The sequence below is a fragment of the Stylophora pistillata genome, chromosome 10 (genome assembly GCF_964205215.1).
Source record: "Stylophora pistillata chromosome 10, jaStyPist1.2, whole genome shotgun sequence".
NCBI lineage: Eukaryota > Metazoa > Cnidaria > Anthozoa > Scleractinia > Pocilloporidae > Stylophora > Stylophora pistillata.
Window position 1 is genome coordinate 21,947,147 of NC_142528.1, and position 26,346 is coordinate 21,973,492.

Genomic DNA, 26,346 nt, shown 5'->3' on the forward strand with positions numbered 1-26,346 from the left:
TTTAAAAAAAAATTCGAATTATTTTTCCGGAATAGGATGTAAATACCAATTAACTGTTCAAGCGCTCGTAGAAAGCCAGAAGAGCTAAACGAAAATTTGCATAAATAGCGAAGGATCGTGCATCATACGTAGTTAATACCGCAGTTCAAAATATATGAACTTCATATATTCATTGTATCTGATTTATCATCACGGGTTTATTACGAATCAACTTAACGGCCTGCTGCCAGTTGGCTTGTTAGCTCAATTGGTAGAGCGCTGCACTAGTATCGCAGAGGTCAGTGGTTCGAATCCCGTACAGGCCTGATTTTTTTCAGGTCTGATTTTCGCTATTGCATAAATAGCGCTATCTACTGCGAAGGATCGTGCATCATACGTATTTAATACCACAGTTCAAAATATATGAACTTCATATATTCATTGTATCTAAACGAAAAATGTTATTCACTACTTGGTTGTTGATTCAAATTGCAGCCAGTTGACACAAATGCAGGCTCTCTTCTTTAGTCTTCCTGTATTAAGTAACATGTTCTTTCGAGTCCAGTTATATCATTTGTTTTTACTCACAAATTTCCCATTTCACGCGTTTATTTCTTTGATAACACACTTCTACAACAAGTAAAGGAGAGAATGCCGTCAATGAGAGAAAGCAGAACTATCATTGTCGAGTAATTCAGCAAACTATTGTCGTCAATTAAACATGTATCAAGGTGTACCTTTTCTCGTGCAATCCAACATGAATGAGTTCACATAGGATTAGTTATACCATTTCCAACATGAACATGAAATGTACGACGTGAACCTTTTGCTATAATAGCACGAAAAAAGAACGTAATAGTCCTACAAAATCTATTTAAAAACTCGATTTTGACACAAAGCTGTATTTTCTTAGTAATTTCTCTGTGGATTGATACAATGTGGATTAGAAATTACGAATCACTTGTCATCTTTTGTCGCGTTTTTCATCCTTTAAAGATTGTATATTAATATGTGTCTATTACAAATCAATGTCTCTAGGGTGCGCTATTTTAGCCGCAATCTGTACTGTGCTGAAGACTTCGCAGCTATGTTTAAAGACATGTCCATAACAACATGAGGCTTGGCCACAAAATCATGCATATCATGTAAATTCCTTGTCGGTGGTTAGCGGTGGATATTTACCTCGCCGCTCGGTAAATATCCACCACTAACCACCTCCACTTCGGTGAATAGTTGTTAATCATATCTGAAATAGCCTCCATTTACAGAATTAGTTTTAAGCGCAAATGAAGAAAACATCGTTTTAGGCCCCGTCCACACGTATCCGGATATTTTTGAATCGGCAACTTTTTCTTTCCGGATACGGCTATCGTCCACGCGTATCCGGCGAATTCGCAAACAAATCCGAATACTTTTTAATCCGCTCTCCAGAGTAGAAATTTTTTAGTCCGATAACATTTTGGATACGTGTGAACGGTCGAATCCGGATATTTCTGATACAATGACCTCACAAAATTGGCGCCAGTGTTCAACGCGCAAAGTTAAATATGGCCGCCGATCAAAGGCAAATAGTGATTTACGAAGCGATCTAAAATATTCCCATATTTATTTTGGTACGACTCCCAGTCAATGTTCTCCATAGATTTTGCGGCTTTGTACTATATTGTCACGTTCAATAAAAACTCTATCTCGTCGTCGCTCCATTTGAATGATTCTGGCTTGTTCCCCTCATTCTCCTTAGCTTTCTTGCCTAATTTCGACATGTTTTTAACTGTTTAAACTGATGCACGTAAACTGAAACATCGAATTCCCGCGGCTGCTAAATGCCGCAGCGCATGCTCCGTAACCAATGTATATAAAGTCATCCTGGGTACTAGAGTGAATCCGGAGTGAATCCGGATACGTGTCGACGGGCGAATTCGATTTGAATACGCTGTAATCACATAACGTGTGGACGCGGATATTTTCGTATCCGGAAAGAAAAAGTTGCGGATTCAAAAATATCCAGATACGTGTGGACGGGGCCTTATCCATCGAATGATTTCCTATACAAATTGCACTCCACTCAGTTCAATTAACATTATTAATTTGATGAACTTGAGCACTAACAACTTAGTACTTGCACAAGACTTCCAGCTAATAAAGGTGCCAAGACATTGGGAGGGTCTCGTAAAAATTGTCAGTTCAAACCTTGATATGTAAGGAGGTATGTAATATTATCAGAATTCGCTATTAGTACTAGTTTTTTGAACAATTATTGAGTACCTTTTGAGGCATCATAGTAGCCACCAGGCTCAGAATGAACAACTGTTAGCAAAACTTCGCAGTTTCTACGTTGAATTCTATACTATTTAGCGTCAGCATAAAAACTTGATGACTAAAAATTCTATCGTTACAGTAGATGGGTGTAGTGTTAAGGAACTCATATGGTAGGAATGGAAACGTGGGTGTTAAAGGGAGAGCGGTAATGAAATTTTTTAGAGTTTAGCTGTTGTTCTCGCGCATAAATCACCAACTTCATTAAAAAAAAAAACCGTCTTGGCTAAATTTGTAGACATCCTCTAACCCATTAACGTCAGTCTCTGTACTCTTCAAAGCTATCAGAGTTAGCCTTGTATTAAGGTGTATAGCTGTGTATAGCCATGTATAGCCGTATGTAACTGAGAGCCCTGTATGGCTGTGTATAGCCCTGTATGGCTGTAGTATAGCCCTGTGCAGCTGTGTATAGCCCTGTATAGCTGTCTATAGCCCTGTATAGCTTTGTATAGCCCTGTATAGCTTTGTATAGCCCTGTATAGCTGTGTATAGCCCTGTATAGTTTAGTATAGCCCCGTGTAGCTGTGTATAGCCGCGTATAGCTGTGTATAACCGTGTATAGCTGTGTATAGCCCTGTCTAGCTGTGTATAGCCCTGTCTAGCTGTGTATAGCCCTGTATAGTTGTGTGTAGCCCCGTGTAACTGTATATAGTTGTGTATAGCTGTGTATAGCCCTGTATTGAGGTGGTTGGCCTTGTATCGCCCTGTATGGCTGCACAGCCCTGTATTGAGGTGTTTATCTGTTTACAGTCCTGTATAAGCTGTGTATAGCCCTGCATTAAGGTGTATAGTTGGGTATAGTCTTGTATAGCAGCGTATAGCTCTTTACAGCTTTGTATAGCTTTCTAAGCCCTGTATAGCCGTACATAGCGGAGTAAAGCCCCGTTGAGCTGTGTATAGCTGTATATAGCTCTGTTTAGCTTTGTATAACTCTGTATAGCCCTACTGTTGCTTGTACTGTGTATTTAGATTATATGTAAGTTATAGGACCGGATGTAATATGTATTGTGGATATAATGTGCGTTGTGGACATTATTTCCCATATCTAACCCAAATATAACTACGATACCGCTGACACAGCCAAATCGACCCGTGGCTCGAGATTGCACTCGTCCCCAGTATTTTTATGCCACTTTCCGCGCTGGCTTATCGATGGCGCGGAATATTTCTCCACCCCATGCACGTGATTTACAAAGGTTTGCAAAAGCCGGGCGAAAAATTCATCACAAAAATCTAAACCCTTCACAGGTGAGCCTATTTAGTAGCTGCAACACTTAATTACAACGAGCCAGTCCAAAAACGTAGTGGAAAAATTATTTTCAAGGGCGCGCAGTATAAATGCGTTACCAGCCAAGCGTGACGTCAAGACAGTTGGATATTAGGCGAGTTTTCTTTGCATTTTTGTGGACCAAGACCTAATCTGCATTTTGTACTGACCGTCTGGTCAACAGCTCAAAGTAGGGTATTGCCAGTTCATAGAAAAGTATCGAGAGCATGTCCTTTAATGGGCATTGCGGGGGTAAGGGACCCACGACACCCTCCAGAATTTCCAGTCGTCATTCACCAAAATGGCATATTCAAATAATTTGAGCTCTCTCAAGTTTGTAATCTGATACTCTATCTTAAAATAAACATAACTCTTGTTGTCCAATAAGGTTGATAAACCTCAAACAATTTTACTACAGCAGTGATGTTGATGTCAAGATACAAATGTTTGACCTTTTCCCAACTGAGCTACTTAAACCCCTTTGCTACTGTATAAAACATCTACGTACTGTATAGGAATTACATGATTATCCACAAGAAATCCCCTAACATCACAAAATTTGTTTCCTTAATTTAAAGAGAAAATTATAATCTTAGTTTTTTGTTGCCAGTGTAAATTCAGATGTGTTCCCAAATACCATATTTACTCAAATAACTGCCTTGGTGTCAATTTAAAATTTCAGCTGAGATGGGAGGAGGACACTCACTCAGCAAACCAGTATTGATTCCAAAGTAGTTGAAGCATAAAAAGTTGTAAGTAAACTGGTCTTCCTTGTATCCCTAGTTTGAATGAAAGTGAGGAAGGTGTTTGTTTGACACTTTAGCCTGAACTGTAGGGCAGCTCATTTCTCAGGGAAGGGCAGTTATCAGAATGTGGGCCCTTATTCAAGAAAATAGGGTATGAATGTGTCAACTCTATACTGTACCCAACTGCTTTTTGTACTCTTACAAGATTATAGCCATTAGAAAATTTAAATAGATATCCTGAAGTGACGACACAATTAACCTCAAGGTGAAGAAACTGAATCCTTAGGCTAGCTATCACAAAATGCAAAGCTGTAACTTAAAATATACTCCAGAAGCAAAAATATACTTAAGCTTGTGTGCACGAAAGATAAATAGCAAAGTCTTACACAGACTTACTTAAAAGTCATAAGAGAAAGTGTAAGGTTATCTTTGAAATCCAGACCTACTCTTAATGAGGGCTTGTTGAAATGAAGAACAGAAAATGAAGTAGGCTATCTTATTAACCACAAAATAAAATAAAAACAAAACAACAATTTTTTATTTAAGCCAAACCAATAAACTGTTCCAAATAAGAAAATTGTCATAGGAAAATGACTCCAAAATTGAACCCTGTTAAATACAAAAAGTTAGATAAAGAAATCTACAGCACAAATCTAGTTTACGTATTGGTTATGTTCAGCATATTCTATCTTCAAAGTGAAGATTGGCAGGATTGTGTGTTTTAAGCATAAGTTGACCCGTCACCAATCTTGCAGATCAAAACAGCAGCAAAAATCATTCCAAGAATCTGTATAAAGAAAATATTGATCAACGAAAAACGGATCAAGATGAAATGTAGACTTCAATTCAAACAATGACATTGCATGTGAATTAAGCTAAATAAACTCCATGCAAGGTTTGATTCTTAATGCACATATACTACGCTGAAAACCTGACATTGGAAAGCTACTCAACAAAGAAAGTCCAAAGAACTTCTCCATTATAAATGCCAGCAACACCCAGCAACTGGCAACAGTGCACAACTTAACTTAGGCAATGCTTCCTTTGAGTTTTCCAAACAAAACACTTGATTACAGTTGAACCTTGATTATCCGGACCTTGACTGTCCAGCTTTCTCAATTATCCCAACTTTTTCTCTGTTCCCAATTTTGTCATGAATATTTATTAGTCATGAACCATATTCTTTTTAAAACTACAGCCTTGAAAAGTGAAATGAAGGCAAGTTTGTTTCACTCTCAAAAAGCAAAAGTAGCACTTGCACGCATCATAACTAATGAAGAACAGTCAAATGAGGTATGATTGCTGATTGGCTTAGGGTTGCTTTGTTGTTATGTGAGATTTAACACGCTATTGGCTCATTTGGCATGGTGTGCAAGATAAACAAGTTACACAGCGTCACAAATGTTTATTCATGATCATCATGTCCTTGAAGCCTTAGCAATCCACTCTTTCGACAAAAGATAAACAACGTATAATTTTGCAATAAGAGAAAGGAGAAAAAAGAAACAATTTGTTTCTCTCTTGATTTAATCATTTTTTGTTCCTCATTAATATTCATATTCTCGATTACTGGTATCTGGACCCTAGATTATGCAGACTATTTTGTCTGGTCCCTTCAAGTCCGGATAATCAAGGTTCGAATGTACTCAGTTTCTCATTCTACGATAAACCAGATTTTAAAAATTTTCCAGTGATGAAGAAATCTTCACGAAATCCTGATGGTGACCTCTGTCCAAAGTGTCAAAGTTGCAATCAGCCACAAAAATCATTCTCAGAGCCTGAAACCTTCTCTGTTATGATATAAAACTCTACACCTGATTTATACTGACTAACCATTAACAAAAATCAGACATAATCTTTAGCAATTACCAAAGTGCACTTTATTTCATCTCACCTGTACGACAATGATAGCCACAGCAATGGCACCCACATATTTCAACTTGTTTTTGACCAAATCCACCAGCTTCATCTTGCAACCCTGTGAAGATTATACAACAAGCTCAGCATTTCTCATGATATTTGACAGCATTAAAAATTTGTTTGTTAAATCAAAGTTTGGGTTAAGCAGGCTAAACAGGTTAAACAGACAAATGTTGCAAAACTTAACGAGCAGCATGATTGACTCTCAATCCAAAGGGTTGGTTTGCAGCATGGCTCAAGCAAACAAATCATTTTTGCAGCTGAACAACAATTGTGGCAATTGCAGAAAAGAAGCCTGAACAATGGTATTCAAACCTGTGCATCCCAGATACTAGTTAGGTGTTACTACCAACTAAGCTAAGAAGCCACATGTTGTGAGCCTGGTAAATTACGTTTATTAGGTAAATTAATAAAGGTTTCTTCTTTACCATACTCTTAAGTCTAACAGTCCAGACTCTCCACCTAATGGAGGATGGGAAAGAGAGACTGTCGTGTACTGATGACTTACAGGGTACTGTGGAATTGTCAGGACAATTTATGTCATGTTGGCCAGTGAAGAGATGGGTTACCTGGCTATGGTCTTAAATGCAATTCAGGGGGGGCACCTAGATTTCTAACAATTAATGTAGTGATAAAAAGGTCACTTCCAAACACCAAAAACCACTTGGCATGTTTGATAGACAAGATTATCACAACTACAGTACTGCTCAGACCATAGATAATCTACCTTGTGCGCAAACTCACTTCAAAATGTATAAATGCAGACACTCTTTGTACATGTATAGATGTTATACTTGTGCAATTTATATGTCTTTGTTATTCTGTGTTATGAGTGTCCCTTCTGTTTGATTATTGTGTAAAGCAAATAACTTAAGGGTTTTTAGAGTTTGCAGACTTTCAAAGTATTCATGACAGTCACATGCTCACCTCCTTATACAGCAGGGAAAGGTCCTTTTTGGCTCCACAACCTTCCTTTTCCTCTTTACAGCAACTGTCTGGGACGGTATGATGAATGCCTCCAATCCTTGATCTATACCAGTCTGTGTGGTTATACCAGCCACAACACTTCTCCTGCAGTAACAACAAGGAAAAAAAGAATTAATACAAAATGCATACATTTAAAAGAAAGCTTAAAGACTTGACAGCAATATTCAGTTTAATGCTGCTTTATCAGCATAATTTCAGGATAACTCTGATTTTGTTTTACCCCAGGGGAACTCGTATCATCACATCAATCACAGCGTGACACTAATGGTAGCCAACTAGCCACAGACTAATAGAAATTTAGTTTTGGCTGGTGGTTTTTTTATTTCCACCAACCAGTTTGGCTAGTAAACAAACTGAAATTGTTGTAACATTTAAGTTGTCACTTGCCACTTAGCTATTAAGTTGAAAAGTTAGTATCAAACCCTGTCAACAACTGACAAATAACAACAAATTAAGAATGAACTGGTCACTCTTTTTCCTGCACCTCTGAGAATTTGTAGTTGGCTTTGAGTTGTAATAAATAGGCTTCGTGTAAAGTGTACCCCACGGCTTTGTCTGACTGAATGTTGTTAATAGTAAATTCATTGTAGCTTATAACAAACATCAACTGAAAATGCCTCTAATATTAAAAAAAAAATAGTCTGTATCTAAAGACAACTGAAATGGTCACAAGGAGCCCTCTTGGAGATCTTGTTGGATTCTTCAATTTATTACACGACTTGGGCAGTCAGAGGGCCAACAACTAAAATCAACCAATCAAAATGCTCTATTGCCGGTCAATATTCTCTCAGTATTGGACCGGGCACTGTCCTGAATGGTCCCAAATGATACCGCACTCGTGTCCCTTTGAACTTCAGTCGTATAATAAATCTCTTATTAACCAAGCTTGCTCGGGACTGTACTGGAAGAATATCGGCACTCGGTCCATACTGTCAAGACCTTGGGCCGATATTCTCCCAGTATGGCCCTCACACTTGGTCAATAAGATATACTTATGTTTCTAAAGTTGTAAATTACTGACCTTTCTCTGCAGTGTATCAATTACTTTAGTGGTGCCCTCACTCCCTGACTCATTGTAGTGCTGTTGGAGTTCCTCTATAAAATCTTTGTCCAGAGTTTCTTCGACCTGGGAATAACAGTTTTTTTTTTTTGTTAATTAAAAATAAAAGTAAAACGAAGTCAATTTGCAGCATGCAAACACAATGTTTCTTAAGTAAACAAACCTCGTCACGATTCTTATATCCCAATATTCCAGCAGCTAACTCCAAGGCCAGGATCACAAGAAGGCAAATAAAGAACTAAAAGGGAAAAAAAGTTAAAAATATTTGTCTAACTAATGAATGAGGTTTACTTTTTTTCCCATCATTATCCTCATCACTGTATCATCATCAACCCCCTAACCACCCCTATCATCAAGATCAACACCACACCCATGCCCACCAATAACAATCAAAACAACCATTGATAAGTCTTGGTCCCCAGACACTTTTCTCCCTAGACAGCATAATAAAAAGAAATTGTACTGATAAATGACAACTGATTCACTGATTCCTGTTTGGATCAAGATTGAAGGAAGGAAAATCTAAAAAGCCTTATTCAAAGCAAGGATAAGAAGTAAATTCAATCAAATTCAGACCACATGCAACCCAGCAACATCACGTTTGGGAATTGAACAATCTGGACCACAGAGGCACAAGGCAAGTACTTTTCTCTCTGTACCACCCCTGTACCCTGCTTACCCATCTATTTCCTAAATAAACCTGGTTACCTGAAAAAAATGGGTGGGTGTCCTACCTAACAATATTTGAATCAACTTCCTACTTTTCCTTTGATGCTGTCACCCAACACCATAAACAAGAGATCGTAAGGTTATAACAGATGACCATCATCATAAAAAAAGTCAATTTAAAAGAAATGAAACCAAAGACAAAATACGGTTCTGGTAACACAAAGGGCATATCATGGTACTGCCTTATGAATCCAAATTTAAAATACAAGATGGTTACTGCTAATTCAAGAGTACCTTCAGTTGGTACATAATTCAGCACCATCTAAACCAGGAACTTTGGTGAGTAGCGGCTTGTAATAACTGGGCTATGACTGTATTTAGACTAAAAACTGAATTACAATCTTGACGTGGGAACTTCCTTGCTTTAAAGTAATCACTTACAATAACCAGCATACAGCGGTTCTCCTTCCAGGCTCCACAGCATCCAAGGAATGCCACAACTGCAATGAGTGCACCTGCAGCAATCAAGACCTTGGGTCCGGTTGCATAAGGCACTGTAGAAGAGAGTGTCACATAGTCGCCAGAGTCAACCAGAACCCATGCTCCAACCCCAATTAGCACACAGCCAAAAACCTGTGAAGGAAACAAAGGAAACAATTTTATAAATCATTTAACAGCTCTACAGGATCTTGTGGTCAAATGCTTTACATTATGGAAGAAATCAAGGGTCTTTAACTTAACAAATTAAGTCCCTCAAGTGATTAAATGTAACTTCTCCATAGAGCATCCATTTATTGTCCACCATACAGGTTAGGAGAACATTGAAACTTATCCTGAAGGCAGAAGTTATCTTGATCAAAAAACCAAATTCTTGAGACTACAAGGGCATAACCAGGGGGGAATCCTGGGGTGCCTGTGACCCCCTCTTGATCGGTCTTCTTTAGAGCAAACAACCAACAATATTAAGGTGGCGAAAACGCCATGACAATATCTTGGCCGTAAAAGCCATTGATATGGGCCTTCATGCCGCTATAATATGACTGAGCCCACTGATACACGCGGGAGAGCAGCAGTGTAAATGGTAAGTAGCCTTTGTGACCCCCCTTTGAAAAATCCTGGCTACGCCCCTGGACTAGTCTACAACAAAAATATGTAGTAGCTAGTAGGAAGAATTCACAATCAGATCTTGGGAGCTAAAGAGTTTGTTAATTTTCTAGAATGGCTGTTGGCTTTTTTATTATTATTAATCAAGTCCCAATTTCCTTTTCACAAGTGTACTAATCAAAACTCTGTCACAGACTTAATATGAAAATGTTTTTTTTTTTAAAGCTCTAAGAGAAATAAAGACACAATATGATTAAGTGAGGGATAAAAATGATTAACATACACTGTAGATTGCAAAAAATAATTCAGTTAAGACTTGGTATTAGATTCATTACAGTGCTAATAATAATAACACAAGCTTTAACTCAAACACTGTACTGATGAAACAACAGTTCATAATTAATCAATCAAGTTTTTCGATCTATAGACTACAAGAGCTTTATACTCACAAAGAAAATGAAGTTGAAAAAGAAAACCAAAAATTTAAGGATTTTAGCACCTCCTTCTACTCCCATGTTCTTCTTTATTTCTGAAATAAAAAAATGAGTCAGAACTCTTTGTAGCATTCACTTTTATAACTATTTCAATAAAGATAAATATTTGACTGTTTGTTGCTAATGACAAACCAATACTGTTCACATCCTGACTAGAAAACTCTAAGAAACCACTTTTGAACTGATATGGAGCCTAAATTAAGCAATGTTGTCTTTGTATTTTGTTAGTTAGCAACCCCACCCAAGCTCTAGAAACAACCGTCACCCACAAAAATGTTTAGTTAATTTATTTGCATTCTTTCCTCAACCCTTCACTTGCAAGATTCATCAAAGAACAACTTTTCTTGACAAAATTCATAAACTAATATACTTAAAATTTGTAAGAATGCAACTGTGTTAGTTTTGATTTAAAATTTTAAACTCAATATTCTCAGGAAAAAATACATCTATTACCAATGTTTGGTATTCAGTGAAGAGCATTTAATGCCCAGATTCCTAAATATAAGTTACACAATATGTTACAATTAGCTTTTGTCTATCTGCAAAAAAAAAAATTACTGGTAGCTGCCACTTTCCAGACCATGGAGACCATGGAAAAACAATGATTTGTCCTGAAAAATATGTTTAGGCAGGCATTTGCATTTAACAAACTGGTCACTGTTAGGAATGTCATTGAATGATGTTAGCCAGTAACATGTATTGACAGGTTAGGTGCTGACAACACAAAACAGAATGACAAAAATGGCTTTTATGTGATTTGGGAGGTCATTAAGGCAGAATTTTCTAGCTGAACATTATTTCTAACTGTTTGTTTACAGACCAACATTTACTAGATAAAATTAACATCTGTTTTCACCATGAAATTTAAGCTGTTTACTCAGAAGATTCAAATTACCGAAGCAGGTAACTTTGAAAAAAATGGCAGGAAACGAAGCATTTTCAACAACTTCTCTCGAATCGATTCTCCCCATATTTCTCCAAAGGAGCTGCCGTTTCTTCAGAGGATGCGACTATTGTCTTGATTAATGGAGAGGATGCATCAGATTGTTGAGCATTTGTGCTCAAAAGCAGGTACTGCGGGTTCTGCATGCTGCCACTGTGAAATAAGTAAGGGCACAGGCGGACCAAGCTCTCTTTGAGAACCACACAAGCAACACAATTTGCATATCGATTTATAAGGATTTGTATGGGATTTTCTACAAGATATCCATAGAGATAGTTAAAAGTGAAAATATTAAATAAAATGGGTTATCTTATTCCATACGTGTGTTGCTTGCTCCTGGTGTCGTTATTTTAACAATTTCACTTGATTTAAGCAGTTTTTTTTTTAATCCTGGTTTTCTCTTCTTAAAGAGAAGACAAGGTCAAACACTTCTGTCCAGACAGCCTCCCGAAAAAGACTCACGGGGTACTAGACCTCAACTTGTCAACAAAACTTCTTGTAAAACCCGGGATCCCCTCAGGTCTAATACCCCCGTGAGTCTTGGTTTGCCAACATGACGAGGTTACCAAGCCGATTTCAATGGTCGTTGTGTTGTGTTTACAAATGACTCGGATGTCTACAAGCATTTTAACATTTCACTGAGGACACAAAGAGCCACCTGGTGTTGATCGCAGGGCTGAGATTGTGTGGCTAGAGAATCGAGATGAAAGGTCAACCTTTGCCCTTGAATTCTGTGGTGGATTTGTGGCCGTGGGTACATTTTAGCTTGGGACTTTTTACTTCGTTCAGGGGGCTGTCTGGACAGAAGTGTTCAGCCTTGTCTTCTCTTTAAGAAGAGAAAACCAGGATTAAAAAAAAAAACTGCTTAAATCAAGTGAAATCGGTAAAATAACGACACTAGGAGCAAGCAACACACCTATGGAATAAGGTAAGCCATTTTTATTTAATATTTTCACTTTTAACTATCTCTGGATATCTTGTAGAAAATCCCATACAAATCCTTATAAATCAATATGCAAATTGTGTTCCTCGTGTGGTTCTCAAAGAGAGCTTGGACGGCCTGTGGTAAGGGCCTGGCCAAGGAACTCGGGGATCTAATGAGGCCAGAGGAATTGTAAATCAGAATGGGAAAGTATTACAAGTGACTTTGTCTGCCATTTTGAAAGCATTGTTTGCTAAGTGAACTACAAGGTGAGTGTGAGTGTCTGGAAAATATTTGCCAGTTCATGGTTTGGCAGGCATCTGTCAAGTCCGGGCAATTTGCTTGGTTGCAGCATTTATCATTTATCTTGCGAAGTAGTATAACTTTGCAGGAGTTTCTGGTCATAAAGGCAAGATATTATCCCATTTTTTCTTGTGAAAACAGCTTGCATTTTTAACTCCCTAAACTTAGGACAAGCTGTTTTCACTGTACTTCTGGACTTTTCCAACTTCAACTGGTCAAACTTGTTCTTGTGAAAACACACCCTATGAAATAGTATCATAAAATTATCATCCTCTCTAATTACCTTTGTTTCCTATTATAATCTATGCATGTATGTGTTTGCAATGTTTTTAATGACAGGCTGGTCCAGTTTAGCACAAAGCTGAACTGATTTAAATGGGAGCCTGTATAATCAATGACAAGGCCAGACCAAAAACGCCAGGAGCTACCTTCCCTACCCTTTGCAGGAAGTGGGTGGGTTCTTGAACGTCCCCTGCTAACCAGTACAGAGAAGATGCAAAGACAGTGAAAAGTCTAAAGAAGTCTTCAAGCGAAATTGAAGTTTGAATTCAGCAATTTCAACTTTATCATGTGTGAGATTCACAAAATTAAATTCAGATACATGAGAGCAAAAACATCTTTGGCAATTTTTAAAGAAAAAAATATTTTTATCTCTTTTATTCTTTACAAGACATGACATTGCAGATCCCAACAGTATGCAGGACACGTCAAATATGAACTTTGTAATGGGCCTTGCTCACCATAGAGTCTCTATGGCTCAATGGTATTGCAGAATCTAGAGGTCTGAGGTTTGATTCCTCATGGGGATTCAGAATATTTTGTTGCATGCTTGTGACTAGACCAACAAACATCTTTCGAAAAAATAAAGGCTGATAGTTTCTAAAGAAACTGTTTGGGGCTGCGTCAGTGGGGGTAACGAAATAATTTGGATATATCAACAAAGTTGAAATGGTAAATTGGCCACTGTAACGATTACAAAAGCTGACGTTTCAAGTGTTAGCCCTTCGTCGGAGCAAATAGAGAAATTGTGGTCTATCTCACATTCCTTTGTTTATGCAATTCAAGCCAATTCATTCCAATTCAGTTAACTGAGAAGATCAATATTTGCAAAAACAAAGAAAAATATGCCAATTGCATTTGAATTTGCCAGAATTTTCCTCATCGAACTCATTGAAGAGGAAATGAATATATTCATATAAATATATAAACGAATAAACAATAGATAAAGTTGTTTCACTTATCCTTGGAGTGCTCGCTGCAGAAATGTGCCGAGCAAAATACAAATGTGAAAGAAGGAAATTATTACTAGTAATTTCCTTCTTTCACATTTGTTTTTATATAAACATACATATATTTAAATATACAACTACACATCTGTTGCTATATTTTGTATTTGCTATTTTAAAATCAAACTGGAGATCTTTGTTCTTTCTGCGGCTGTAAAGCCGTTAATTCGACCTGTTTATGGGCCCATCGACGGAAATAGAACTTAGGCAATACACAGACTATTTACACTTGCCAGTAATTAGCATACCACAGACAAGAAGTCTAGTAAATTTCTTTAATCTTACCGGGAACCCTCGGACTTATTGTGTAAAACTGTTCATTTTCATCATATTCCGAGTCATGGTTTCAGTAAGAATGCATGGCATGTTGATCCTGTAACCCTCTAGAGTCATATAATGTACGTGGCTGGAGGCAAGGTGGGTGTGACTCATAGTACAAAAAGTCGCCTTAACAGAACTGTCTGCCGCAATTTATATATTTTTTTAAACAAAAACGACAAAAGCATTCTCCACCCATTTGCCAGCTTTAGAGAAATAGAAAAGCGACAACTGTTAAACACAGTTTATACAAAGACAAAAATAAATTACATACATGTTCTCAAGGGGTGCTTAGAGTGATTTCTCAACTACATCAGCTTTAAACTTGACATCCTCGGATGTAAACGCTAACATCTCTCTCCGAATGAAGCGAATAAATATTCGTGCCTCTGCCTGTCTATTGGAGTTAAAGTCCATAACTGATCTCAAATTTAATCCATCGTGCTCAATAAAGAGTGATCAAAGATTCCACACCTGCAAACGAACGTGATCTACCGCATAGTATTCAGTTTTACACCTTGCTTTAACGGCTCTGAACTGTATTTTGCCTTTTAGAAACCACGTTATGAACGCAAAACGGGAAAATATCAAAGGCCTACCTCTCTCTGCTGACAGACCAGTCCACAAATCAAAGTCCGCTCAGTTACGTGGTTATGTAGAAAACACCTGACAACAACACGCAAAAGTCTCAGATCGTTCGCAGATGTTGTTTGACAACTTTATCTGAGAAACTACGTTTATCATTGGCTTCTGCAAATCGGATGACCCGGATAATGAATACATCAATTCAGGGGTGTGAACAGAGGAGGGGATAAGAGGGAGGGGAGGGATAGAAAAATGTTTGCACGTGAAACTCGAAGACTTTCACGAGTTAAACTTAAAACGGATGCTGACAATCAGGTGAGTTTCATCAAATAAATTTTCTGGAGAGTGGAATCCTTTACAAAGCTCCAGAGGTTGTGATGATCTTGAAAAAATTCGTAAGTTAGTAAACCATAATCACCCCAAGTTTTATCTGTTTTGGGTTCATGCCCTCCCACCCCCACTGGTCCCAGTGACTCATCGTCATCGACAACGTTCATTATCAAACACTTCAGACTATAATGAGAAGTGCACCCTGCTCAGCCAAGGGCGGGCGTGGGCGAAGTCACGAAACGAACGATATATTTATATTTATTTACTTCATCACCCTTGTCAACAGGTCACTTGCCATCGTCTGAAAATTTCCCTTTGATCAAGCATGCTGAAAATTTTTGACTTGATTTCTCTGTCGCACGCACAAAAAAAAAATTTGTCACTTCACTCGTTCTTACCCGCGGGTTTAATCCCGCTGTCCGCCCACAACACTCTTCCCCAGTATTTTTGTGCCATTTTCAGCGCTGGCTTATCGCTGGCGCGGGATATTTCTCAACCTCGTGGTTTGCAAGGATTACTTTGCAAAAACCGGGCGAAAATTTCATTACAAAAATCTAAACCCTTCGAAGGTGAGTCTTTATAGTAGCTGCAATACTTACTTAACAACGTGTCAGTCCAAAAAGGAAAAATTTTGTTCAAAAAAGCTAAATTTTTTTAAAAATAACAAGGTTGCTCTCAAAGCTGTGGGAATTAAGATGTGTTGGTGAAGTCTTAATTATAATTTGTACTTTTCTTCTCGTAAAAATATGGAACCTGCTCTCTGAATTGAATTCAGGTTTTTGTATGTGTTCAGTTCACGAATGTATATTCAAGTCATTGCCATTTAAGTAAAGTTTACATTTGATTACAACGCAAGCTGATACGTACAGACACCTTTATATTCTATCCGAATTGCTGAAAATTTTTTGTTATTAGCTCTTAAACAAGGATGGGTTTATTTGCCTTAAAATTAAGTTGGGGGAAGCAATTTTTTTGTTTTTGCATTGTGCAATCATATCTATTTTTGACGATTAGCGAGGAGAAACACAACTGTTTCATTTCATAGAAAACAATTTGATAATTGTCGCGTAATCTTGATAGGTTACACAAGCTCAGGTAGAGGTTTGAGTAAACAACAAATTACGGATCTGAACTTTAATCACGAAACAATTCGGTGTGTTAGTTCCCCAAACCACCTATAATGTGTGATTTGCTTTGAAAATTGTATTGGAAGAATTAACTAGACGAGAAGCTTGTATGAAAGAAACTGTATCAAACAGATTAGCTGACTCTCTGTGATGTGTAATAAAGTGAATGGTGGATTGACTGTTTGGTGGGTTGGCCCATTAATTGATTGATGGATTGACTGATGTGGACAGATGAATTGAACAACTGATTATTGATTGACAGTTCCATAATGTCTGATCCTGCTCAAGAAGATCTGTCGGGCAGTGAAGGAGATCAGATGGGCAGTTCTCCTCCAAGTAAGTAAATATTAGTCAGAGTACAGCACTTTTATGAAAACAATCAAGGTGTAAGACTTGGTTTGAGTTGTGCTGTGAGTTCTTTTGAAAGACCATTCACCATCAACCACAATTGTAAAGGCTGGTTTTCACCTTTGAGAAGGTGGCAGTTACAGACAGTCGTAATAGGAAGCAGAATAAAGTAATTCAATATAATGAAAACAAATCAACGAAATCAGAGAAAAATGTTGATTCTGTTTTGGACTGCATTACCTATGATCCAATGAGAACTGGATTACTGGAGTTAGAAGAAGGAGCTGAAGAATAAATCAATCAAAATGCCTGAAAACTGGCTTTTGATTGATTGTTTGTTCCATTTCCACTTGCATCTCTGACAATCTAGTTTTCCCTGGATCATAAGTCACAAGCAAAATGGAAGAAAATGAGATTGCTCTTCCAACTCCAATTCTGTGGAGCTCATTAATAGGATTTTCTATTCTCACCAGGTTGGAAGTGTTGCTATGACTGTGACTTTGCCAGAGAAAACCAACCTTAATTGGGTACTAGTCTGTTTTCTGGGAAACACTGTTTAATGGGCTACTTGTTAGAGAATAGCATCCCATTCAGAAGGAGAAGAAATTTCCCAAGTTGCTTTTCCCTTTACACCATAAGATCAGTATGCATATTCTCCATTCTGTTCCCTTTACATTTCCTTAGGTGCTGAAAAGGAGAATTTCTTTAACAATCAAGAACTTCTTTAGTTGTTGATGGTTTCCTTTATTCTGGTGTGACTCAGCTGTAGCACACTGTAGGGAGAAATAAAATACTGCTCACTCGTAAAAGTCAAAGGATAATGCTAAAGAAACCAGCCACAAGTTCTTGTAGTTATCCATATTAGTCTCGTGTGTGGATGTAACCTATTTTTTATATGAACATTTACTGTAATTAAAAAACTTTGGTGAGCCATGTTCTATTTGTTTTTAGATGACACTGCAATTCAACTTATGCAAAATCCTCAACTCCTGGCAGCACTTCAGGTTTGTGTTAAGATATGAAATTATCATTTGATAAAATTGTAAGGCCTTTTTCCTATATCTTGGCCACAGGAATCATAAATACCCCTAATAACTAAATAAATAGTAAATCCAGTAATGCATATATTGGATATATTGGGAGATTTTCCTATGGCATGTATTATGTTCAACTTTCAAATAAGGATATTTAATTTTCATACATAGGTTTTCATGACAGATGGTAGAGCTTTCTCTTAAACCAAATAGAAATGATGTCCAGGGTATGTGAGTAAAACGACAAGCACATTTTTAAGTTTTTTAAAATTTTTTTCCAGGGAGGCCTTAGCCGAATAGTTGGAACACAGTCTGGTTACATTCAAAGGTATTACTATGTCATCCATTTTATGTTTAGACTACCAACAAAACAATGAAAATTTTTTTTTTGGAATCAAGTGTTTTGTTGAAATCAATCCTTGTAAGGGTTCTCAAAAATTTAGTATTTACCCTTTGCATCCTAATATCAGTATCGATATTTTCCATTCTCTTCTCTATTTTTAATTTCTTTGTCACTGACATGGAGAATTTGTTTCATGATCAAAACTTCTTAAGTTGGTGATCATTTCCTTTATTCTCTTGATCTTATTGAATAATTCAGCTGTATTAATGTGAGGAGAAATTAGATGCTAGTCACTCATAGAGATCAAGGGTTAAACACCCATACAGCCGTTTTGGATTTTTTACGAAGGCTAAGTTCTTCATGATTAGTCACTTGAGTATTACTTTTACTTTGTGCATTGGTTATGTTTTTAACAGCATTATTTTGTCATTACTTTTAAGTCTCCCTAAACCAGTGAAACGAAGATTAAAGGCTTTAAAAAATTTACAGGTCAGTTTCTTTGATTTCTCTTAGAGTGTATCTATAGATAAACAATTTCAGTCTACAATTGTGTTGTGTATTTGGTCACTTGTCCCTCTTCACCTCAACTTTTTATTTTTGCCATCTGGTTTTTTTTTTTTTTTTTCTGTGTATTCCAGGTTGAATGTTGCAAAGTGGAAGGGCTATTTTATGAGAGGGTACATGCCCTTGAATGTGAATTTGCAGAAAAGTTCAAACCATTGTTTGAAAAGGTGAGCCAGTATTATGTTTTGTTTGCAATAATTTATACAGGGCTGGGGGAATTATGCACTATTTTATGAGAAATTATGCACCATTTTTTCTGTGATTATGCGCCAAATTTAGCAAATTATGCAAGTTGCACAACATTAAAAGTATTAAATTTTACATATATTTTAAATTTATATGTAAGTCCATATTAAGAAAACCTAATTAATAATTATTTGCCAGGATATTGCTTACCTCTCTCATTGGCCGTTATATTGTAATTTTTTTTACTTTGGTTTGAAAAAACTTTCCATTTTAAACACAAAAAGAACAGAAAAGAAAGTTTCTGGAGTAAATTTACCAAAATGGCGCCAGTTTTCTTTCAGAAGCATTGATTGGTTCTTTTTCCACCAATCATATTGCTTGTAAGTCAACAATTAGAGTCCAGGTCTCCAGCAGCAAAAGACAAGAGGCCTGTTCGATTTTACTTGTTTTCCTGCGTGTTTGACACGATCTTTTCAATTAAGAATACAGTTTTTTCCATCACAATTCACTACAATTTGGAAAAACTATTTTAAAAAGTTTTGAAGGTAGGAAAATTTGTCTTTGAGGACATATTTTTTTGTAAATATCAAGAATTATACAGAAATTATGCACTTTTTACAGGATTATGCATTTGAGCTGAAATTATAATATGCGCTTTTGCATCGGTGCATAATTCCCCCAGCCCAGTTTATGTTGTCTGCATCTAGAATTTAAAGATAGATTATTTACTTTCCCATTCCTGTTCTCAACCCAGGCACTAGGAAAAATCTCAGGGGACTTAAAAATGCCCTGGGGTATCTTGCAATGGAATTGAATCTGTTCCTGGGGAAAAGCTTTTTTATGCACTTTAACATTGTTTGATGAAAATTTTCTGAAAAGCCTTGGTTGTTTTTCATTAATTCTTTCTTTCATCATTGCTAACTCTTGTTTTTTTTTTTTCACCTGGATACTCCTCTGATCTCAGTGCTTTGGGAATATCGGATCACTAACTTACTAAAATATACCAGTTCAAGCCTTAACTTTTTGACCTGACGCCTCCTGGTTAGCTCAATGGATAGAGCACTGGACTGATGTGCGGGAGGTCGAGGGTTCGAGCCCTGGCCGTACCAATGCTCAAGGCCTTAAAATAATTGAGTAGAATATGCTGCCTTTCTATAACATCAAGAAATGGTTTAGATATTCTAGTCTTCTCCGATAGGGACGAATAAATGGAGGTCCCGTCTCCTGCAGGGTTAGGGGTTGGAGACGTTAATTTCCCATGCACGAGATTACTGTGTGATGGATGTCCTCCTCTGGGGTGGGATGGGTGGCTTGTTGTGTTGCATTTCATACACGAGCCTCTGGCTCAGGCAATATGGGTAACCATGCCCCACGTAAAGACATTAAACTTTGATTACTATTACTATTACCTGTGTGAATGCCTTGCATCTAAAATTTCTCCTTGCAATATCACCCCTGAATCAAAGATTAATGTCACAAGAGTAATGGAAATGATCACCAACTAAAGAAGCTCATGATTGCTATCAAATTCTCCTTGACATTACCATAGGAAATATATGGAAAACATTACGGAGAATATGTATGGGGATAGCAGGGTATATAAAGGGTTAAAAGGAGGATTGACTAGTGGTATTCTGTGATAAACATGCACAAGAACTTTCAGCTTAGGGTTAGAGGTTAGCATGACTTGTGTTGAAAATGTTCTTGTATTGTACAAGAAAAGGATTGATGATATAATTTTTTTATCTCTTTACCTATGGATGATAGCGTCGCAACATTGTCAATGGGCAAGTTGAACCTACAGAGGAGGAATGCCAATGGCCAAGTGATGAGGAAGATGATGATAATGAGGACAAAGATGAGAAAAAAGAGGAAGATGTTACACAGTTGACTGTAAGCTGAGAGATTTGATCATTAGTCATGTAAAAATCCATCATTGTGACATTACTATTCTTAAGGCTCATAATGTGCAACTCAATTTTCGAGGAATCGTTTCTGTTTGGGACAGAGCTTCTATTTTTATTTCAGACTTCTGGAAAGAGAAAATGTTGGGAAGTATCAACACGCTATCGCAAAGAAATTCTTTATGGGTGGAGCAGATTTTAGATTAATAAAAATCTTTCTTTCCTTCTCTCCCATTCAGGGTGAAGTGAAAGAAAAAGTGAAAATAGAGGAGGAAGAGAAGCTCGAGAGTTCAGAACTAACAGGCAGGTTTAGCTTTTTCTCTTTAGTTAGAAATGAGAGCTTTTTTTTCTTTTTGTTTTGTCATGTTTTGTTAACAGACTGTAGAAATTAGCTTAGTGATCAATCTTTCTCATCATAGATGATGTCAAAGGTATACCAGAGTTTTGGTTGACAGCAATGAAGAATGTGGATTTGTTAGCTGACATGATACAGGTGAACTTAGTTTTGCAACCCATTGTTAATGGTAAATATTGTATTTTTATTGTGTTAACAGCATAGATAGTAAAAAAAAAAAAGCTTGGGTCTGCATCTGAGTCAGTCATTAAAAAATCAAAACTGGCAGCTAAGCTACTTGTGGAGAATATTTGACCCGTTCAAGATTCAAAAAGCCTTATTTTTTGAAACTGATTTAAGGCAGGATTTTAAAGTAAAAATTTCAGCATGTGATTAGACCTCAGAGTCAACCTACCAAACAATAATTTGACAATGAGCACTTGTTCACTTGCTCAGTTAAGTATTTGTCAAGGTACTGTACAGTAATTCAATTGTGTTGAAAAGTGAAATTGTATAATGCTGTTTCAGTTGAAAATGAAATGTGTTTTTATGTATATCACTTAGGAACACGATGAACCAATTTTGAAGCATCTCCTTGATATCAGAGTCATTTTTACTGGGCCAGACAGTAATGTTGACACAACGCAGTATCCTCAACCTACACCAATGGTTTGTATTCATTTGGAGAAATCTTTAATCATGCTGATATAAGTGCTGATAATGAAGTCAATTTTGCCTGCATTAATCACAAAGAATTTTTAAATTGTTTTCCTCTGCTTACACAGTGCTGTTATGTTTTTCTTTTTTCAGGGCTTTGTGCTGGAATTCCACTTCTCACCAAACCCTTATTTTACAAATACTGTAAGTTAAGACACTTCAAACTATTTTTACATTTTTACCCCTGGTTTCAATAGTGTTATGACAAATGCAAAATGCCTAAATGAAAAAAAAAAAAATGCTAAACCTTTGCTTTATATGGTCCCATTGGTTCCAAAATGTATATATAGAGAGCTGGTCAAAGTTAATCCTTTATGACCTAGCATCAGCAAGCTTGTCCTCTTTACTGTTCTCTACAGGTTTCCTAACAATAAAAATTGTCTTCAAGGTACATAATGTTTCATGCCTTACAAAGCTAGATGCACTGTGGCTCTGAAATGTAATCCACATGACCAAAGCAGATCATTTTAGTGTAGGAAGATAGAGGCGACAAAATATTTTTGTTTAAAAAAAATGGCTTGTTTTTAGGTCTTAACCAAGAGTTATAAAATGAAATGTGAGCCAGATGAGGAAGATCCATTTTCTTTTGAGGGGCCAGAAATCATCAGCACATCTGGGTAATTTTTTTATCATTGTTATCTTATTTAAAGGTGTACTGAATGATGTATGTTCTTTTAGAGGGTTATCTACAGATTTTGCACGTTCCATTGTGCAGTGAATCAACCCTTCAAACTGTAACATCAATAAGCAACTTCTCCTCACTGTTCTTTAGACATGTTTTGGTGCTAATGAGGAGAATTTGTTCAACAATCAAGAGCTTCTTTAAAAAAGCTGCTGATCATTTCCATTCTTCCATAATGTGTGATTCTTGGGTGACATTGTGAGGAGAAATTAGATGTGTATCATTCTTAGGGGTTGGATGGTTAACGGCTAATTTTCTGCAATAAAGCTTGTTTTTTGAACCTCTTGCTTATCCTATATGCTTTGTTATGCTGATACAATTTTAATGAACAATTTTTTGCTTTTTTTAGCTGCAATATTGACTGGAAGAAAGGCAAGAATGTAACACAGAAAGTTGTAAAGAAAAAGCAAAAGAAAAAGGGTGGGTCTTATGACTTTGCAGGTTGCTGTTCTTTAAATCCCTGATAGATTTGGTGAAACAAGACATTTTTGTTCTTTATTTAGGCTCTGGTGGCAGAGGACAAACAAGATTTGTCAGCAAAACAATAAAAAATGACTCTTTCTTTAACTTCTTCTCCCCACCAGAAGGTTAGTAATGTTCTTGTGATATAAACCAGGGATTGGTAGTTCAAATAATGACCATTTGTAGTAATCCATCATTTGAGTAAAGTTTGAGGCTGATTTCTCTTGTTTCAAAGCATGTTTGGGCTAATGTTGGGTTATTTTTGTCTTGCTGTGACAAAAAAAACTTGAGAAAAAAAAATTGGAAGAGTTTGAAAGATCTCCAAAGCACCTTGACCTGTGACCTAAAACACCAGTGTTGAAGCCAGCCAAGGCTTGACTTCCACACCTCTGTATCTGACATCTTGTAATCTGGTTCCAGTTGTTGAAAGGGTTGATAATATTAACTCTCTCCCCAGTGGATAGCACAGAACACTTTGTTTAAACTTATCCGCTGAAGAGCGATTTATCCATAACATAGTGTTATCTTCCCAGTGAACAACTGTGTCCTGATCTTACGTCTTTGATATTGTGTTTTCACTTTCTACGTCCAACCCATTTGTTAGGAAAATCGCACTCAGTACACTCTTGATCTTACATTATTTAACGTTTCTTTTTTTCCAGTTCCTGAGGATGAGGCAGATATGGTATGTATGCTGTTTGGAAATCTTTCTTAACTGGGTGATTGTATTTTTTTGCAAACACCAGCAAGAGATTTTAGAATTGATTACTGTTGCATCAGATAAGTGCTTGGATTCAGTTCTAGTTCAGAATTTATAACCAATAAATAATGTATTGGATTGTTGTTTCAGGATGAGGAAACAGAGGCCCTCTTATCAGCTGACTTTGAAATTGGTCATTTTTTCAGAGAAAGAATAATTCCAAAGGTGTGTGAATCAGTAAGAGCCAGTTTAGGTCTCTTATTGCTTTTGTTTTTAATTTTCAAATCTGAAAAGTGATCAAGGCTCTCGAGTTTTTTGTTTTTGTTTTTGTGTCATGTTTTTGTTATTGTGGACAACTTAGTGATTGGTTAGATCTCAACCCACATGTATCCTAGCAAATGATTTGAAATTACTAACTAGTTTGTTGACCAGTGACCTCTTCTCTCTTTCTGTTTCAGGCTGTTCTGTATTTTACTGGAGAAGCCCTCGAAGAGGAGGTTAGTTAGCCCTTCAAATTACAAAAGTGGTTTACATACCTTCATCGTTATATCACCCAGCAATCAGATATGAGGAATTTATTTTTTTATCTTATTAACGGCGTGTCTTTAGTGAACCCAGCCTACAACCCCGGGAGTGACCAAGATAGAATTTCTCTTTTCAATATCGATACAATATCAAGTGGAAAAGTGACAAATTATCACTGTCTTTCTTTAATCATTCCTTTTTTTTTTTCAGTTTGAAGAAGAAGAGGATGAAGGTGAAGATGACGAGGTATGTTTATGGTTTACTCTATACTCCAGATTGTCGACTTCCGGAGTCAGGGAAATGGAGATGAAAATGATTTATAGTAAAGAGTTTTCATGAAAAGAAAATGATGTGTGTACGTTACACATCATGTTTCTCTGGAGTTGCCAATATAGTTGTAGTAGTCGCTGCCTACGAAACAGTATTCTGTTATCTTTGACGGCGGTAATCACTGCAGTTTTCCTCTCAGCGGTGATAACTACTGTGATATGCGTGTGAAAGCCCCCCCCCGCCACCCCTCCCACCCCATCCTTTTTGTTTGACAACAGTGCCCCTTTAGAGTTTGCTTTTCAACGTGTATGACTTTTGTTGTTGTTTTGGTTCATTAGGAAGGGGAGGGTGATGAAGAGGAAGATAGCGACCCCGATTACCAACCACCCCCGGTAAGTTAAGTGATTAGCAATACTCAAGGATTTCAATAATAGCCAGTTACCGTTGGTTTCGTGCCGCCTGTGACACCTCTCAGCTCCGTCTGCTTAGCCATGTTTGCGTTACGCGTTATGCCTTTACCCTGTAACACCCATGAGGGACCAAGACAGAATTTCTCCTTACATTATTATTACAATATCAAGCAGACAAGTGAGGAGAATTAAGACAAATATCAAATAGGCAATTATTAGTTGATCCCATTCCAAATTCTCTGGAGTAACATCATAAGAATAATATGGCAGACAGTAAGGAGAATTAGTAGTGAGAGCTTGGAAGTGAAAGGGTTAAGGCACAGCTATCTTGCTCACCATCGGCAGCCGCTGAGTACTCGTCGAGCACGTATAGAGGGAACACTTCTGCTCACCGGAGTGTTCGTTTATTTACTTAATTGTATCTGATTAGTCGGGAGGGTGGTGCGCATTTTCCAGAACATCTGCAGTGCGCAATTAGGAGTAATATAGTTCTGCTTTTCTTTTTGCAGTACATGCTTGATAAGAGTTGACCGTTTCTTCAGCAGTAAAAGTCTTGTTATTTTTTTCAGGACGGTGACAAACCACAGGAATGTAAGAATCAGTAAACGCAGATTCGATTTCTTTTTGAAGAAAACTTTCCTTGAAAGAAAATCCAATTTGTGGCGCTTTTGATTGACTTTGCCCTTGAGACCAGGAGTGATTGACATAGCCTTGGATATCAGGATTGAAAGCCATTCATGTATTTATTTTAACACGTTCATTTAACAGCTAATTCGATGCTGGGAAAGTCACTTCTTGTCAGTGAAGTCTCGTTTGCAGCTTTGTCTCGTAGTTCCCTCTGCAAATAGTTCGCGCACAAAAAGGTTCTTCGTTCACTTGTTAACGTAGGAATCCAATGTTTTGCCTAGGCACTGCAAGATGTAAGACAATGAATCTCATTCGTTGCATGAAAATTGATTTTGTGAGTCGATTAGACGCGAGAGAGGAGAAGGAGCAAAGCTTGCAGAACTGCGCCCGTGTGAAAACCGAGGATAACGTCAGAGAAAGGGTAAAAAGAAAATGAAAACAACTGCGGATGTAACTGTAAACTAAACTATGAATGTGTCTTGTGAAAATAAGTACTGAATGAAGAGTAGACATTGTGCATAAGAGGTTGAGGAAAATATATTTGCGATCTTTACGGAAGATGTTGTTCGTGGAGGAAAAGTATATTTATATGTTGATGTTATTCACACACCATTCTATAAAGATCATCAATACAGTTGTGTCGTGAAATTTAAGGCTTGAATTGCGTGGGAGAATCCTTGCACTCTCTTTTTACAGACAAATTTTGCTCGGAATTGTAGAATCTTTCTCAGTCCAAATAAATAAAAGGTGAAACTTTTTAGAGGAGAGATGATATGTCCTCCGTGTTGTTCTTGGGGAAGAGATTTGGATGAGATGTTTAATCCACGTAGGGTCGCCGTTCAGGCATACCTATGCGAACCACAGGCAGCCCAAGCTCGCACAAT

The 26,346-nt window shown here is 37.2% G+C and overlaps 2 protein-coding genes across 3 annotated transcripts; one reads left to right on the forward strand and one right to left on the reverse strand.

Moving 5' to 3' along the window:
- Positions 1–4,824: 4,824 nt before the first annotated feature.
- On the reverse strand, positions 4,825–15,069 carry LOC111329945 (CD151 antigen). 2 transcript variants are annotated; one of them, XM_022934710.2, is made up of 8 exons: positions 14,914–15,069; positions 10,498–10,577; positions 9,386–9,577; positions 8,439–8,513; positions 8,237–8,341; positions 7,156–7,299; positions 6,203–6,286; positions 4,825–5,095 (listed from the first exon to the last, which is right to left on the reverse strand). In XM_022934710.2, exons 2-8 carry the CDS (start codon positions 10,561–10,563, stop codon positions 5,030–5,032), a joined length of 732 nt encoding a protein of 243 aa, XP_022790445.1. In that variant the 5' UTR covers positions 10,564–10,577; positions 14,914–15,069; the 3' UTR covers positions 4,825–5,029. The 2 variants fall into 2 exon arrangements, with proteins under 2 accessions (XP_022790445.1, XP_088591390.1); XM_088735264.1 differs by lacking the exon at positions 14,914–15,069 and adding an exon at positions 14,589–14,637.
- Positions 15,070–15,564: 495 nt separating this feature from the next.
- LOC111329944 (nucleosome assembly protein 1-like 4) lies at positions 15,565–26,227 on the forward strand. Its single transcript, XM_022934709.2, has 20 exons — positions 15,565–15,798; positions 16,619–16,692; positions 17,656–17,708; positions 18,020–18,066; positions 18,522–18,570; positions 18,720–18,812; positions 20,599–20,724; positions 20,975–21,038; positions 21,155–21,228; positions 21,634–21,738; positions 21,880–21,930; positions 22,315–22,403; positions 22,818–22,888; positions 22,972–23,055; positions 23,593–23,615; positions 23,781–23,855; positions 24,089–24,127; positions 24,366–24,401; positions 24,764–24,817; positions 25,405–26,227. The coding sequence occupies exons 2-20, from the start codon at positions 16,626–16,628 to the stop codon at positions 25,438–25,440; spliced, it is 1,236 nt and encodes a 411-aa protein (XP_022790444.1). The 5' UTR covers positions 15,565–15,798; positions 16,619–16,625; the 3' UTR covers positions 25,441–26,227.
- Positions 26,228–26,346: the final 119 nt, after the last annotated feature.

Excerpts from the sequence above, each read along its gene's own strand:
- LOC111329945 (XM_022934710.2), bottom strand. The coding sequence starts at position 10,563 with ATGGGAGTAGAAGGAGGTGCTAAAATCCTTAAATTTTTGGTTTTCTTT. Across the intron at positions 8,514-9,385 it reads ACCGCTGTATGCTGGTTATT|TTCTTTATTTGCCTTCTTGT; the intron begins GTAAGTGATTAC and ends TTTCCCTTTTAG. Across the intron at positions 6,287-7,155 it reads TTTCCCTGCTGTATAAGGAG|GGTTGCAAGATGAAGCTGGT; the intron begins GTGAGCATGTGA and ends TAATCTTCACAG.
- LOC111329944 (XM_022934709.2), top strand. The coding sequence starts at position 16,626 with ATGTCTGATCCTGCTCAAGAAGATCTGTCGGGCAGTGAAGGAGATCAG. Across the intron at positions 17,709-18,019 it reads AACTCCTGGCAGCACTTCAG|GGAGGCCTTAGCCGAATAGT; the intron begins GTTTGTGTTAAG and ends ATTTTTTTCCAG. Across the intron at positions 18,571-18,719 it reads AGGCTTTAAAAAATTTACAG|GTTGAATGTTGCAAAGTGGA; the intron begins GTCAGTTTCTTT and ends TGTGTATTCCAG.